We start from the raw sequence: 14,760 nt of genomic DNA on the forward strand, positions 1-14,760 counted from the left end.
CCTGCTGGTGCACTCACATAGGACAGTGAAAGATGTTCTACTGCTAATATTAACACTATTTCCCACATTAAATTTTCCATAAAGGCAGACTCACACATACATATTGCTTATTGAGATCAAATATTTTTCCGGTTGTGTTTTACTTACCGTGCACCAAGCTATTTGTAGGTGAAACCAAAGTATCCCAAAGACAAATATTTCTACAGAAAAATGAAAGTTTTAATTCAGTGACAAATGTACTTAAGTATTTTGAACATCTGAAAAGTCATCTGAACTTTAAAAAGATTGCTTCAGGCACTGTAAACAGGCATTCAACGATTCCTTTTGAGCAGATCCTAAATTACGTTGTTATACATATACTGCAAGAATGTGCCCTCTACACCATCATCCCATTACTGGTTATTCTTACGTAGGAGTCATATTAAGATTACAATCTTTTGTACCTGAATTCACCTGAATGTTAGCAGGTTTTGCTATGTCTTGATCAAAATTTAAGAAAATAAGGGTGAAGTGAAGAGCTGTGCACAACTCCCTTATCCATAAGAAGAATTTAAGACAGGCTCATACAGATAGAACAGTTCAGTTGGAATGGACCTACGATGATCACCCAGTTCAACTGCACTTCAGTGCTATGAAAACCTAAAGCATGTTAAGGGCACTGTCGAAACCCCTCTTACACACTGGCAAGCTTGTGGCACTGACCAACTCTCTATGAAACCTGTTCCAGAGTTTGACCACCCTCATAGTAAAGAAATGCTTCCTGGTGTCCAAGGTGTGCAGCTCTGAACCATTCCCATGTGTCCTGTCACAGGGTAACAGGGAGAAGAAATCAGCACCTCTGACTACACTTTTCTGCCTCATACAGTGCGTGAAAAGAGGACTTGTGCTTTCTTATGAAACCTCTTTTAACAGGCACATTGAATTTAGCTGCAAACGTTGCTTCTCTCCCCCTCCCATGGAGAAAAAAAAAGAGATCAGAAGTATGCTGCTGGTCTTAAACTGCTTAAAAAGAACCGTAAAAAAAAAAATAGGGGACAGGGAGGAGGGAAGCAAAGAAAACATCACACCACTTTATTCTTATGCATTATCACAGCAGTTCTTACCTGTTGTCAGAAGACAATCCTGCTGTAGCTATCAAAGATGATGAACTGATGAAAACAAAGTCATTGGCTGTTTTGTTATGACATTGCCACGTCTGAAAAAAAGCCAGTTTAGAAATTATTGATTAAAAAAGAAACAGATTTTATGTAAGCATGAAGTCTTAAACTTCCTCAAGAAAATAAGCTGTATTACATACAACTTAAAGAACACAGGATATAAAGTTATGTGTTTGCCTTCTGATATTCTTGATTTTTTCAAGGAAATATACCTTCCAGTCTTGTGTTATTGACAATTAATTAAGAACTGACAATTACTGACAAGTCTCAAACAACATGAAATTTCTTTCAGCTCTAACACTGCATTTTTTCCCCTCCAACTTAGTAAGTATAATTAGGATTTAAGAACTTGTTTGCCATACAGGTCACAGGATGGCAACAATATATTACTAAATCTCGATCAATCCTTGAGATCAGCACAACCCCCTTCCCTCTCTCAACTAATATAAAGGAATAAGGAAATAAGAGAACACAACAGAAGTTTATGTCAGCAAAGAGAGTTTTCAGCTTACCAAATATGGTTTAGGTGAAGTTCCAGTAAGTGGGCAACATTTCCAATTTGTTTGATATAAACTTATATATCCATCAGCATCAACAATTCCAAACTGAAAAAAAACAAAATTTGTAAATGCTTATGTATTACAGAGAAATTATCCACAATTCAGAGAAACAGCTTCAGATTAGCAGAAATATCATAGAATCATAGAATACTTTAGGTTGGAAGAGACCTTTAAGATCATCAAGTCTAACCATCAAGCCAACACTACTAAGTCCTCTGCTAAAACAGAATCAGAATCTGTCAGTGTTGGAAGGGACCCCAAGGATCACCCAGTTCCAACCCCTCTGCCATGAGCAGGGACACCTCCCACTACATCAGGCTGCCCAGAGCCTCATCCAGCCTGGCCTTAAAGAACCCCAGGGATGGGGCCTCAACCACCACCCTGGGCAACCCACTCCAGGGTCTCACCACTCTCATGGGGAAGAACTTCTTCCTCACATCCAGCCTGAATCTGCCCACTTCCAGCTTTGCCCCATTCCCCCTAGTCCTGTCGTTACACCATATCCTAAAAAATCCCTCCCCAGGTTTCTTGTAGGCCCCCTTAAGATACTGGAAGGCCACAATAAGGTCACCTCGGAGCCTTCTCTTCTCCAGACTGAACAGCCCCAACTCTCTCAGTCTGTCCTCGTAGGAGAGCTGCTCCAGCCCTCGGATCATTCTCGTGGCCCTTCTCTGGACACACTCCAGCAGGTCCACGTCCCTCTTGTAATGGGGGCTCCAGAGCTGGAGGCAGTACTCCAGGTGGGGTCTCACCAGAGCAGAGTAGAGGGGGAGAATCACCTCCCTCCACCTGCTGGCCACACTTCTCCTGATGCCGCCATTCTTCAAATTTACAATTATATTTGAGGGCAGAGGAGACAGAAGAGTGTAGAGTACAAAAGCATTTTGTCAGTTACCTTATTTCCTTGGTAATTGAATCTCATTCGAGTTACCCTTGAGTTGCCACCAGACCGAAAACATGTGATTTGCTGTGCGTGACCCCATTCAAACATTCTTACACTACCATCTTGAGCACCTGTCAGGTCTGCAACAGAAAATATTTACATGACTTTTCACACATTTTGCAGTGGTTCAGCAATAAAGGCTGCTTCCCGAATTGTAAGGAATCTCACCGCAGCTCACAACACCCTCAAAACAACCAGTGCCAAAATATGTGCCATAGTACCTGGTATACTGTAGTAGCAGTGAAACTGAAACTTAACGCTGTGCTACTCAAACCTCACTGAACTGTACGTATACTCATTATTTAATTCAGAACTGTATTTAGAAGGTACTGAAATATGAAGCTATTTAATTTGAGATAATAATGTAACTTTTTCCTACCTTTCACTCAAGTTACAAATAAACCAGAAATAAAGTATTTTGCCCTAGAAAATATTTCTATCTCTAGAAGTTACAGCACTCAGTATTTCTGTCTTTTTTTCAAATGAAAAACAGTTTCAGAAAATAGGGCTCATAAGCAACTTTTAATACCTGTAATATATTGCCATGCTAGTACAAAATAGCAGCATACTAAGAAACACAGCCAATAAGTACATATATAAACTTAACTTTTTTTTTTAAACAAAGCTGAACTTACAATATGGTAAGGTTGGATGAGAAGCCATTCTTCTGACATTATTAATAGCTTTCTTGAGCATCTGTTCAATATACAATAGAAAATAATTAAACAATACTACTGAACAAAAAGTTACTGAACTAGAATAATTTGCAATTAGAGAGTTGTTTCCTATCAAAATTCCTACTGAAAGCAAGTACAATTTAGAAATTTAGACAGAAGTCAGTTTCTTCCAAGACTAGTGTGGATGTTAATACTTTTGCAGCATTATACAGCTAGGTAAATATTAACTTTTTGCTTCAGAGATTTATGGATCCAAATATAAACACTCCTTAGACTGCAATCTTACCTCTTTTCTTGCCAATTCCTTTCTGATTCCATTAAATTTATTGGAATATTCCTGAATATTGTAAGATAAGCAAGACAGAGGCAGAAGCATGTAAAGAAAGAGGTAAACAGACTTTAACAGAAATAAAAAATAGGAAGGAATATATTTATTTTCATATGTAGTTAATTTATTGTCATTGATGAAAAGTGATTATCTGTGGCTCTCCAGAATACTCAGTATACCTAGCAACTGGTAAATAAAAAATTATTGAAAAGTGTTTGTAATTTTGCAAATACAGATCCAATGGACCTTCAGCAGCTCTTTCATTCCTAAATTCCAAACTTTGCTTTAGGCAATATATTTTACCAAAAATTACGTTTCTCTTAGTTAATGCATTCCTAACTGAGAAGAGTTCCACATACAAAGAGGACTGAAGACATTAGACAAAATAAAATCCCTATCTATTTAACCTTTCAGCAGAGCAGTTTACTACTTACTTTGCATCATTTGGGTTGGAAAAGCCCTTTCAGATCATTGAGATCATTGAGTTCAACTATGACTTTCACCTCCTAGAATTTTGTACAGTATTTTGACACTGTTTTGTCACTGAAACAGTAAATAATGTGTCGAGTATTTTAAGTATGCAATTCTCCCTGGTCTCAAATCATATCAGTGTCAACTGGAAGGAGGTATGAACTACAAACTTTTACTTGCTTCTTATTACTAAATATGATCCAAAGAGTTGAAAAGCAATGTTCTCCAAATGTTCAGTTTGCAAACAAAAAGGAAGAAAAACACTTGGAAGGGAAATATTTTATTTTCTTGCTAAAATTTCCCGGGTTTTGGGTTAGTGGAGTAATTGCAATCCTCTTAATTACATTTTGGAAGCAGACTTAGATTTTCCAATCCTCAAAGCTTTATTATTTCTTAAAGAAAAAATAAGCCTCAGTTATGCAAAAATACCTTTATTTAAAAACACTTCCCTTAATATAAAAAATAAGATCTTCAAATACATATTTTCCTTTATTTCTGTAAGTACTCTAAATGACAAAAAAAGCTCAGTGGTTTGGTAGAACAAGGGTGTATAAAATAATATATACATTGTAAGACTTAGGACAAGATAACAGAGAAAGTTTAAAGCATTAGTGCATATACCAATCAGTAAATAGCTGCAATACTTCACTCTCTAAACTTAGAATTTATCTCTCTGTGTAAGCAAAAGAACAATTACTCATGCTCATTCTGTTTCTTCAACAAAACAAAGGTCTGTGTTGAGTTTTACAGCTACTAATTTTTACCCAGAAGCCAAGGGAATAATCTTGTTCATTCAACAGATAAGCATGCATTGTGATCTTCTAATCCCTACTGGATTTTGCCTTGGAAAAATGCAATTTTACAGAAAAGTGCCTTTGAAAGACTACGCTACCATAAATCTCTGGTGCAGCATCTCTGATTTAGAAGCCAAGTATCATTAAGAAATGCAAACGCTTCCATTATCAACGTGACTGACATTTGATAATGCCAGCTGCCAGCTTCCCGTTAACAAGAGCTGACAGCTAGACCACTGACTGCTCTGTTGGAGAGCGGGCTTAATGTACAGTAAGACTCAAGAACAAAGAAGCTTAAAATTGACCCTCCAGCTATTAAACCTGTGAGTAGTGGTGTCTGTCATACTGGGTTGGAAGACAAGCTGTTGAATATTACCTGAGTTTCAAAGCTGACAGTATATGCTGTTTATTTCTGTGCTCTCTTAGAAACACCTCCTCTAAGAACTGTGTAAACACACAGTACTGAAGGATCTGGTGGTGAGCCTCCTTACTTACCTTGTATGAACTGCATTACAGGGAACAGTGAAGAAGAATAACAGAAAAACCTTAGACCTAATGAAACATTGCTAACTGCCCAAGCATCCTAAGTCAAATAGTTAAATTTGTTGATGGAAGTGAGGCAAAGACAAGACTGAAAAGCCAGTCATGGTATATCTACTAAATGGCCTGCAAATTATGGAAAAGCAAAGATGTGAACAAGGATCAAAAACAGCATCTGCAGGAACAAAGTAATAAATTGTAGCAACAGAAAGGTTTTGGTGAAGCTTGTTTTCCACTAGGTCTGAGTCCTTCCACAGAAACACTATTTCTTCCCAAGAATCCCTACAAATTCCTTCATCTACTTTGTCCTTCATTCAGTGCCTTTGTGTCCCCTCCCTAGTGAGCAGGTGTCATTGTGTGTTGGGGTTGTTTCTCTACTCTGACACTGACAAACGGCATGCTAAACAAAATTTAGGTCTAATGTTCAACAGCAAACACATTCAACACAAGCATAGCCATGTACCTTTTGGTAAGAAACTGTTACTACATATCAAATAAAAAGTAATGTAAGAATAGTTTCCATTAACAGACTATATAATGACTTTGTTGACAAATACACAAACACAAAAATCCTACACGTGTGTATATCTATAAAAATCAAAGTGAGGAGAAAATGGCAAAGGCATTCAAAGAATGCTTGCGGAAGAGACCCCATTGTGATATCAGTTTCAACTAGGATCAGAAGTTCCTAAATAGAAGGGAGCGGTGTAGGTACTGGCACAATACCCACTTCCATGTGGGGATAACATTGTCATTCTTATAATGCTTATTCCTTACTTGCTCCTTCTAATCACCACTCGTTTTCAAAAATCAACTTCAGTATGATGTCACATATGGTTCTTTGATTCTGAAACTTGGACTTGCTCTGAGCTGTTCAATGCCACAAAGTGCAGCCAAGTCACAGGACAATGCGTTCAAGCATCTAGGAAAACTCCACATGTATGTGCAGATAGGCTGGGAGATACAAGTATCTTGTGTGACACCTTCAGCCCTGTTAAGTGTCTCCAAATAAGCCTCTCCCAGGCATCTCCTGGGATCAGCTGGGATTAGCTAACCAATCAACAGATCTGCGTTTATTAGAGGGTATCTATGCTGCATAGGAACTCAGGTATGTCAACAGCCAGATCAAAATTATCATCTGATTTGGATTAAATCTGAGCTAACAACTTTTTGCTGAGGTCCAAGCTTCATTCCAGACAGTCTGTTCCTAAAAATAAAAGCTAGTCTTGTGCTGGTGTCACCTCTGTGATAAGGACTGATTTGCTCACGTGGACATAGTCACATTTTATTGGGTGTCCCTCAGTTTAGTGTACTTCAGAAATGCCAAACAGTGAATCTCCTCTAAAAAGTGATCTTCAGAAGTGAGATATTTAATAACACTACTATGCAGAGTTACAGTGAAACCATGCAGCACTTCCAACAAGACAGAGTCAAGAACAGCTTTGGAGATACACAGTCGTACATCAGCGTGACCCACAGTTCAAACTGTGCATGTTTGTAGTTCTGCCTTCTTCATTTTTTCTTATGAAACCAAGAATCACCATTTTCCCAAGATTAAATTGTTCAGTTTCCAGAGTCTAATTAATCTCAGCCTCTGTCCTACCAATGAAATCTTGCTTTAGGAGTTCATTCACTGTCATTCTATAACACAGGCTCATACTAATACACAAAACAGAAGTAGTTATTTACTTTTAAATAAAATCTGGAGTAGTCTAGATCTCAGAATAAAATTTAAGACTAAACCGCAAGTGAAAGCTACCTTGCTCTTTCAGGCCAATATGTCTACTCAGTCCTAAAATCTCCTGAACACATGCTTTTTTAGATGCAGCGTTTGGCTTCAGGTCATTAAAGAACAATTTAAGCAGCAACTTCTTACCTGAACTCTGATTCCTTATTTTTAAACAAGGTAGCTTAAGCAAAGAAAGCATATATGGCTTGACTAAAAACTCCTTGCTTTAGTTGGTGTATCTTAAACTCTGTGCAGTATTTAGATTTATTCACTGGATGATTAAAAAAAAAAAAAAAAAAACAATTTGCCTTGAAAACAGAAAAGCTACATTTACTTACATGCTAATTGTAATATACAACTAATAACACTGAAAAGACAAAAGGAGAGAAGTAGATAGAGTACATAAGGCTAATCTTGACAAGCAACTTACCACAGATGCACCCCTGCCAGTTTGTGTACTACCAAGCCAAGGCATATTGATAGGTGTGCCAGGATTACTATGAGTATAAGGAGTGGTTCCCTGAACATTTACCAGATCATCACGAGCATGTATAACTAAGAAATCATCAGCCCTATAAATAAAACAACATTATATGTTAGACTCAAACCAACAACATTAAATATCATGCTTTGTTATACTAATTCACACAGAGTCGAGCTGTGATACTGGTAGCATAGAAAGTATACCCTTTGTTTTCTATTTCCACGTCATCATCAACCCAGGTGTAGATCTGTGTGGCCAGAATTGCAGAAACATCTAATTCTTGAATATCATGACTCGACGCTATTGCAATGCAGTTTCGATTTGCCTAAAAAAAAAATAACACACAAAGGCAGATGCAAAAGGAATACTCAAAAGGTGGTTTCTATTAATTTTCTCTTGTTATGGTATGGTACAGTTGTTCACAAAAACATACACTTAATTTGCAAGCCCCAAACATTTATGCCTACAAATCTATATAAGCTGTCTAAATTCAACATAAGCCTTTGAAAAGTTTGTTTGCATCTGGGTTAGTGTTAGACAATATTTGTATTTTATATATCTCACAAGCAGCTCTAGTTTCTCCTTGATTTCCTCAGAAGACAAAAGGTAACTATACCACAGAGTTTGCAACCCCTCCTCCACTTCTTAATGCTTAAATGGTTGAGGAGAAGAGATGAATTCCCATTGTCTTCAACAGAGAAGGAAAAATTACTCCTACACACAAGCTTAAAGAAAAAGTATAGGCCATCTCTCCCTTACTTCAAGACACTGGACACTAGAAAAAAAACAACTTGTAGTACAACTGCTGTAATTATGGAAAGACAACTACAAAGTGTTTTAAAGAAGGAAGCACTAAGAGTTCAAGCTGCAGCAGGATGGCTGGCAAAGATTATCTCATCCATTCACAATGGGACTACCACCTGTTTATCATGTGGAAGTACAACACAACTAGATTATCCTTCCTCCTTTATACTCACCTTATTGACTGCAAAAGCAGTAATGATGTCAGACTCTTTATGGATTATTCTTGCCTTGCCTCCTGGGTATCCCGAATCTGTTTCTATCTGTATCTAAAAAGTAAAGCGTATTTAAATGCAAACTTCTATGCAACACTGCTTTGTACAAGTACAGAGACCAAACACCGGATTATATAAAATTTCATTTGTTTTTTCCTGAATTTTAATTCTAAGACAATACAATAAATATAACCTGTAATCTTTCCACTGCCGTGTTGAGATTAACAATGCAACACAGAAAATGTAATTTGTCACAGAACTCACAGCACTGTGTTCATTATCAAGTTTTACAAGGATGCTGAAAACCAGAGAGGCTACATTCATTTGATGATGTTGATAAAAAATTGAGTCTCGATGTTTTGTCCTTATTTGCTAAGTCTTTCCATGCTCTTAGGAAATGCTTTTCACCACCAAAGCGGATTAAATAGTCCAAAAGAAGGTGCAGGCAAGATGCTGAGCAGGAAAATTAAATTTGAATTTTTTCTGCTTATCTATTCACCACTGTCCACAATTAAATAAATCCTGCATATTCCAGAACCACAAACTCTTTTCTATCACATTTTCTTTCACTCCTCCTCCCCCCAACCCTTAACAGGATAAAGTTGCATTTCAGTCTTGTCTACCTGGTTGTATTTTAGAAATGCAGCCAGGTATATGCCAGCACACAACAAAATTCTAAACTCTACCAGCATTGTAGTATTCCTGTTCAAAACTGAGGAGCTCAGCAATGCAAGTAGTAAACTTAAGATTGCATGCGTCGGTCTGTTGTATAATTTTACAGTAAACTTTTACACTAAAAAAAAATGCCACTGACAACAAATGGTGACATAAAAATTCAAACCTGAATTGCAACTGTAAAATTTTATATTTTCTTCAAATCACAAAGAATTATTCCAGAACTACTGTTTCCCAGTCTATCCCCTTCAGTTTCTTAACTCTCTGGTGTTAAAAACATTTAAACAAAGATATTTTAGTTGAAAACTAGTAGACAGTGCTGTTGAAGATGTGAAAGCAGTCTTTTTTGAAGTGTAAAAAGTCTGTAGCTGTTCTACACCACAAAGTAGAACATATTTTTTAAAACTAAAACCAAAATTGATAGTCCTGTGGTGTTATATATGTAAAATTGCACAAAACTACAGTGACAGATACAAAAACCTGATGTGGTAAACAATACTGCATGAAATTATTATTTTTTCCCCAGTCATTTCTAATTATCTACTTGCTAGTATTGCTTTATCACACAACTAATAACAAGGTAGTACAAGGACATCACAGGGTGTTTGCGTTTGTCTTCTCACTTATTTTGCAGAAGAAAGGCTGAAGAACACAGTATTTGTTGGCATTTCTAAGCATTGAATGGTACTTTTTTGGTCTCACATAACAATCTTTCATGGAAGTTGTTACATGGGTTCATTTATCACCATCTTAAAACGAAGGCTCAGCAAGAATTTTTGGTAGCAAACTAGTACTCTAACAAACTGCTCTAACTTCAATTCATCACTTTCACTTACAGACAAGTATTTTAGCTATCTTGTACTGGTGAAAGCTCCTGTATCTACTGTGTTCCCATAGTACTGCTGAATCTTTTGTCACTTGGGCAAATATCAACCTCAGCTCTTCAGCTGGCGCAGCTATGGAACTTGATAATACATTTATTCTTACCTAGTTGTTTAATCCAGCTTTCTAAGATACTTTAAGCTTCAGATAAATCTACAACAAGAATAGTTTAACTCAAATCTCTTCTAAAATTGAATTTGTACGTTTATTTGCTATGTCAGCAAAGTTTTTTTTAAGGGAGGTCAGCACCATTTTAAAAAAAATTCATAATGAAGAACAGTCTAATTAATTTGCACATTATTACTAGGTACCTTATTGACAATGGGCGGCTCCACCACCGAATTTTTCATGGTTTCATTGTGCTCCTCTAATGACTTCACCAGGGAAAGAACAACAACAGAACAAAGAGTAAAGGTAAGACATAACATACAAGGTATCAAGGAAATCCTTAATTCCTTGTTTACACCAACACCAAACAACTGAAGCATAACAGCATGTTTGCACACACAGACGGATGTGTTTTACATAGTAAGAGTAATTATCAAATCCTAAATTTTATACACTGTACAGAGGATACCGATTTACTTATTCTGTATTATAACAGCATCTTGTCCATCTGAGCATTGAAATTTCTTAGAAAATAAAATGTCAAAGGAGGTTGCTTATCAGTAACAAGAGGATACAAAATAAAGCCAACATGCCTATGCTGTCTAAAGCTGTCAATGACTATATGGAAATGTCTGAGGTACATCTAAAATACGTCAAAATACTTTCCCACACAGCATAGGAACATGGCTGCATTAACATAAGATATGATCAGAAAAGTTGCATCTTCAAAAGGATAAAAGGAACAATCTTCCTTTTGACTGCAGTCAGTAGTAAACACAACTACCCTCAAATATTCAAACAACATAATACTGTAGCTGTGACAGGACAAAGATTAGCTCATACAGAACTCTTTGCTGCCCTGGCTTTTCTAGTCATGAATGCTCTTTCTCCTGTGTGTTTAATCTGTTTGGATCTGCTTCTTTCTCCCGTATTTCTGCCACTCCACGGGTTTTCTAGAATGCGAGTGATTCTTCTGAATTACTGGGAGGAGGGTTGAGTAAGAAAGAAAAGCAACAACTAAAGAGGGCAAAAAACAATCCTGAACTCCATTACAGAACCACAATTTTAAAACATGTAACTGAATCTGGAACCTGAAACCCAGCTAGACACTGAGACAATGTATTAGGGGTAGAAATATCAATGGTTGTATAATAATTTTTCTTACTAAAATTGAACCATAACATGCTAGCAAACAGTGGATAAACGCAGGATGACTATGGTGGGTGCAAACCCAAACTTTTAGACATTTGACAGCTTACTGGTCTTAATCTTTAAACTTTCAAGTCTGTCAATTCTTGAGGCAGCTTTTATACTGATCTTAACAAAGAGGCAGGCTGTATCTAAGTAGTGTTAGCATTCAGTCTGCAGTAAAAGTGACTTTTTTTTGTTGTCAATGAATAAATGGACAAATATTTTTAATATGAAATACTGTAGGTTTAGAGTGACACTCAAGGATAGTATCCACTCATGCTCCAGAATATAAACAAGTCAGCCAAACAGCTTAACTAAAAGCTCATAGATTTACCTGCAACAGCTAATGAATTTTATATACCGTACAAACCTCGTTTAGGCATCGCTTCTTTGTAAAAATATTTCTGATAAAGGTTTCCTGCACTTCTTCCTGTTTAACCAAGTACTGCCAGAGCCTCTTCACAGATAGTGCAACGTGGCTGTTAGATCTACAGAACCAAGTGAAAATAAGTACATACGGTAGAACCAAGTGAAAATAAGTACATACGGTATGCTCATATTTGTAAGATACTGCAGTGTCTTACATTCCAATTAAACTATGGAGAAGGAATACTCAAGCAAAACAACAGCTCTCTAAATACTGTACAAGACCTACTCAGCAGCATTCTGGTACCACCTTCCTGACAAACCTACATGTGAGAAGTGCAAAAGAAAGAAGGAAAAGATCATGTAGCATTTTCACCTCCTATTTTAGGACAAGTGAGAAAAATCTCTTTAAGACATTATGCAACAATAAGGTCAGCACACGGATTATTTACTAGTCCACCTCACTCTTTACAACATAAATCATACCTGTTTATTGCTAATGAGTGCTCCTATCACATGGACAATGTACAACTAACACTTCCTGTTAGGAACACTGTGTAACGTGAAAAAATGACTTCTCAGTAACAAAACTGGAAGGACTGTAGAATCAAGTCAGATTTCAGATTTTTATGCTTATTCCTAGTAATTCTGTGCTCCAATAAATATAAACATAGCTTCTTATGCCTAGACAAAAACCATCAAACTCTGAATTGCTTTAAATAGGAACTTAAAAATAATGCTAGGCAGCAGATACAAGTTAAGCTGTTCTTTTTCAGTCATCCCACGTTACTAAAACTAAGTGTGACAATTGTGAGATATTTCACAACAAATAGGCTTTCTGTGGATTCTGCAACCACAGGTGACTGTATGGTTAACAAGGCAGAAATCTGTTTTAAAAGTGACAACTTAAGACACTGAGCATACTTTGCTGGTTGAAAATGCAATTATGCAGTCACAATTATGGAAATACTACAAATAGTAAATATTTCTTCTCTGATTTTAGGAAAAGACACAAGAAGAACATTTTTATTCCCTCCAAAGGTGGGGCAATTATTTAATTAATTGTCACTCATCCTTAATTATCTCTCAGGGCAAATTTTTGTTCTTTATTTTACTGTCAACCATATTTTTTTTTTTTTTTCCACAAAGACACTTAAAAGCTGTATGTTAAGCTTAGAACTTTAAAAAATTAAAACTTCTAATTATTTTTCCTCATTTTGCTTTGGCCTAGAGATGCATGAATTCTGATGTGTACTCATAATTTCACAATGGATTAGAGCAAACCTAGGAACCATCATTATATATTTATCAACATTATGGTCTATCACAGGCACTAACAAGATAACGTTTCATGTACGTTAAGGATATTGTAGTCAGTGTTTATAGAAATTAGACTCACCTGAATGGAGTGTTTGTAGGCTCAAGCAAAGTTTTATGGCGAAGCAATGCAGGACCTGCAGCTAGGGCTTCTTCAGACGCATGAATGGAAATGTAATGTTGAGGTGGACCCCCATACAGCTCAAGACGCCGGAGAAGAACTTGTTCCCAGCGCTGTAGCGTTTTCAAAACTGCATGGCATATTGGGGAGCTAACTGGAAGCTCTAGAAAGACAAGTACACACCAATGGAACCCCTCCCTTCTCTATGATAATCTTGATTAAATCCACAGCTGAAGACTGAAGTGTTTTCCAAATGTCTCCAAAAGTAAGCTTTATTCAAACCTCAGCTTGATATTTGTAAGTATAAAAACAATTGCTTTGTGCCACCACTGCGAAATACAGGAACACACTTCTCTAGTGCTGGCAGAAGTTGAGTATCATGGAAGAGATCCTTCTGGAAGCTATGTCAAGGCATATAGATAGCAGGCAGGTGATGAGAGAAAACGAACATGGTTCCACAAAGGGCAAATCATGCCTAATGCAGTGCCATTCTATGACAGAGTGGCTACCTCAGCAGACAGCAGAAGACCAACTCATGTCCTCTACTTCTGACTACCTTAAAGTCTTTGACACAGTCCCACACAATATCCTTACCTCAAAATTAAGAGTGATACTGATTTGATAGATTGACTACCTTATGGATAAGGAACTGGATGAATGATTCCATCCAAAGAGTTGTCTTCAATGTCCAGATGGAAATCAGTAACAAGTGAGGTCCATCAAGGTGGACAATTTGGACTGATACTGTTTAGTATCCTTGATAATGACAGACAGTGGTAGTGACCGCACTCTTAGCAAGTGTGCAGATGACACCAAGATGAGCGGTGCAGTTGATTTGCTGGAGGGAAGGGATGCCATCCAGAGGGACCTTGACAGGCTTGAGGAGTGAGCCCATGCAAATGTCATGAATTTCAATAAGGCCAAGTGCTATGTTCTGCACCTGGGTCAGGGCAATCCCTAGTGTCAATACAGACTGTGACATGAAAAGACTGAGAGCAGCCCTGTGGAGAAAGACTTGGGGATACAATGTCACTCCAGTCTTCAAAAAGGGCAAGGAGGAGGATCCTGGAAACTACAGACCAGTCAGTCTCACCTCCATCCCTGGAAAAACCATGGAGTGGCTCATTCTGGCAGTCATCTCTGAGCACATGGAAGAGAGGACGGTTCTCAGGACTAGTCAGCATGGATTTAACAAGGGGAAATCATTCTTCACTAATCTAATAGCATTCTATGATGTGGTGACTGAATAGGTAGATGCAGGGAGACCGGTTGATGTAGTCTACCTTGACCTTAGCAAGGCATTTGATGCAGTCCCCCATAACATCCTCCTGAGCAAGCTCAGGAAATACAAGATAGAGGAACAGGCAGTGAAACAACTGGCTGCAAAATAGAGCCCAAAGA

At 37.4% G+C, this 14,760-nt stretch overlaps 1 protein-coding gene across 1 annotated transcript in view; it reads right to left on the bottom strand.

The window, feature by feature from the left end:
* Positions 1–13,522, bottom strand: part of LOC103777861 (dmX-like protein 1) — a gene marked incomplete at its 5' end in the record, with an annotated part of 16,666 nt that extends 3,144 nt beyond the window's left edge. The window contains 12 exons of the mRNA XM_008945423.1: positions 148–200; positions 1,104–1,195; positions 1,670–1,762; positions 2,613–2,740; positions 3,296–3,356; positions 3,624–3,674; positions 7,630–7,771; positions 7,887–8,008; positions 8,661–8,753; positions 10,568–10,630; positions 11,926–12,043; positions 13,321–13,522. Coding sequence (XP_008943671.1) covers positions 148–200; positions 1,104–1,195; positions 1,670–1,762; positions 2,613–2,740; positions 3,296–3,356; positions 3,624–3,674; positions 7,630–7,771; positions 7,887–8,008; positions 8,661–8,753; positions 10,568–10,630; positions 11,926–12,043; positions 13,321–13,522 — 1,218 coding nt within the window. The remainder of the gene's footprint in view (positions 1–147; positions 201–1,103; positions 1,196–1,669; positions 1,763–2,612; positions 2,741–3,295; positions 3,357–3,623; positions 3,675–7,629; positions 7,772–7,886; positions 8,009–8,660; positions 8,754–10,567; positions 10,631–11,925; positions 12,044–13,320) is intronic.
* Positions 13,523–14,760: the final 1,238 nt, after the last annotated feature.

This window comes from Merops nubicus, unplaced genomic scaffold, assembly GCF_000691845.1.
Source record: "Merops nubicus isolate BGI_N331 unplaced genomic scaffold, ASM69184v1 scaffold47708, whole genome shotgun sequence".
NCBI lineage: Eukaryota > Metazoa > Chordata > Aves > Coraciiformes > Meropidae > Merops > Merops nubicus.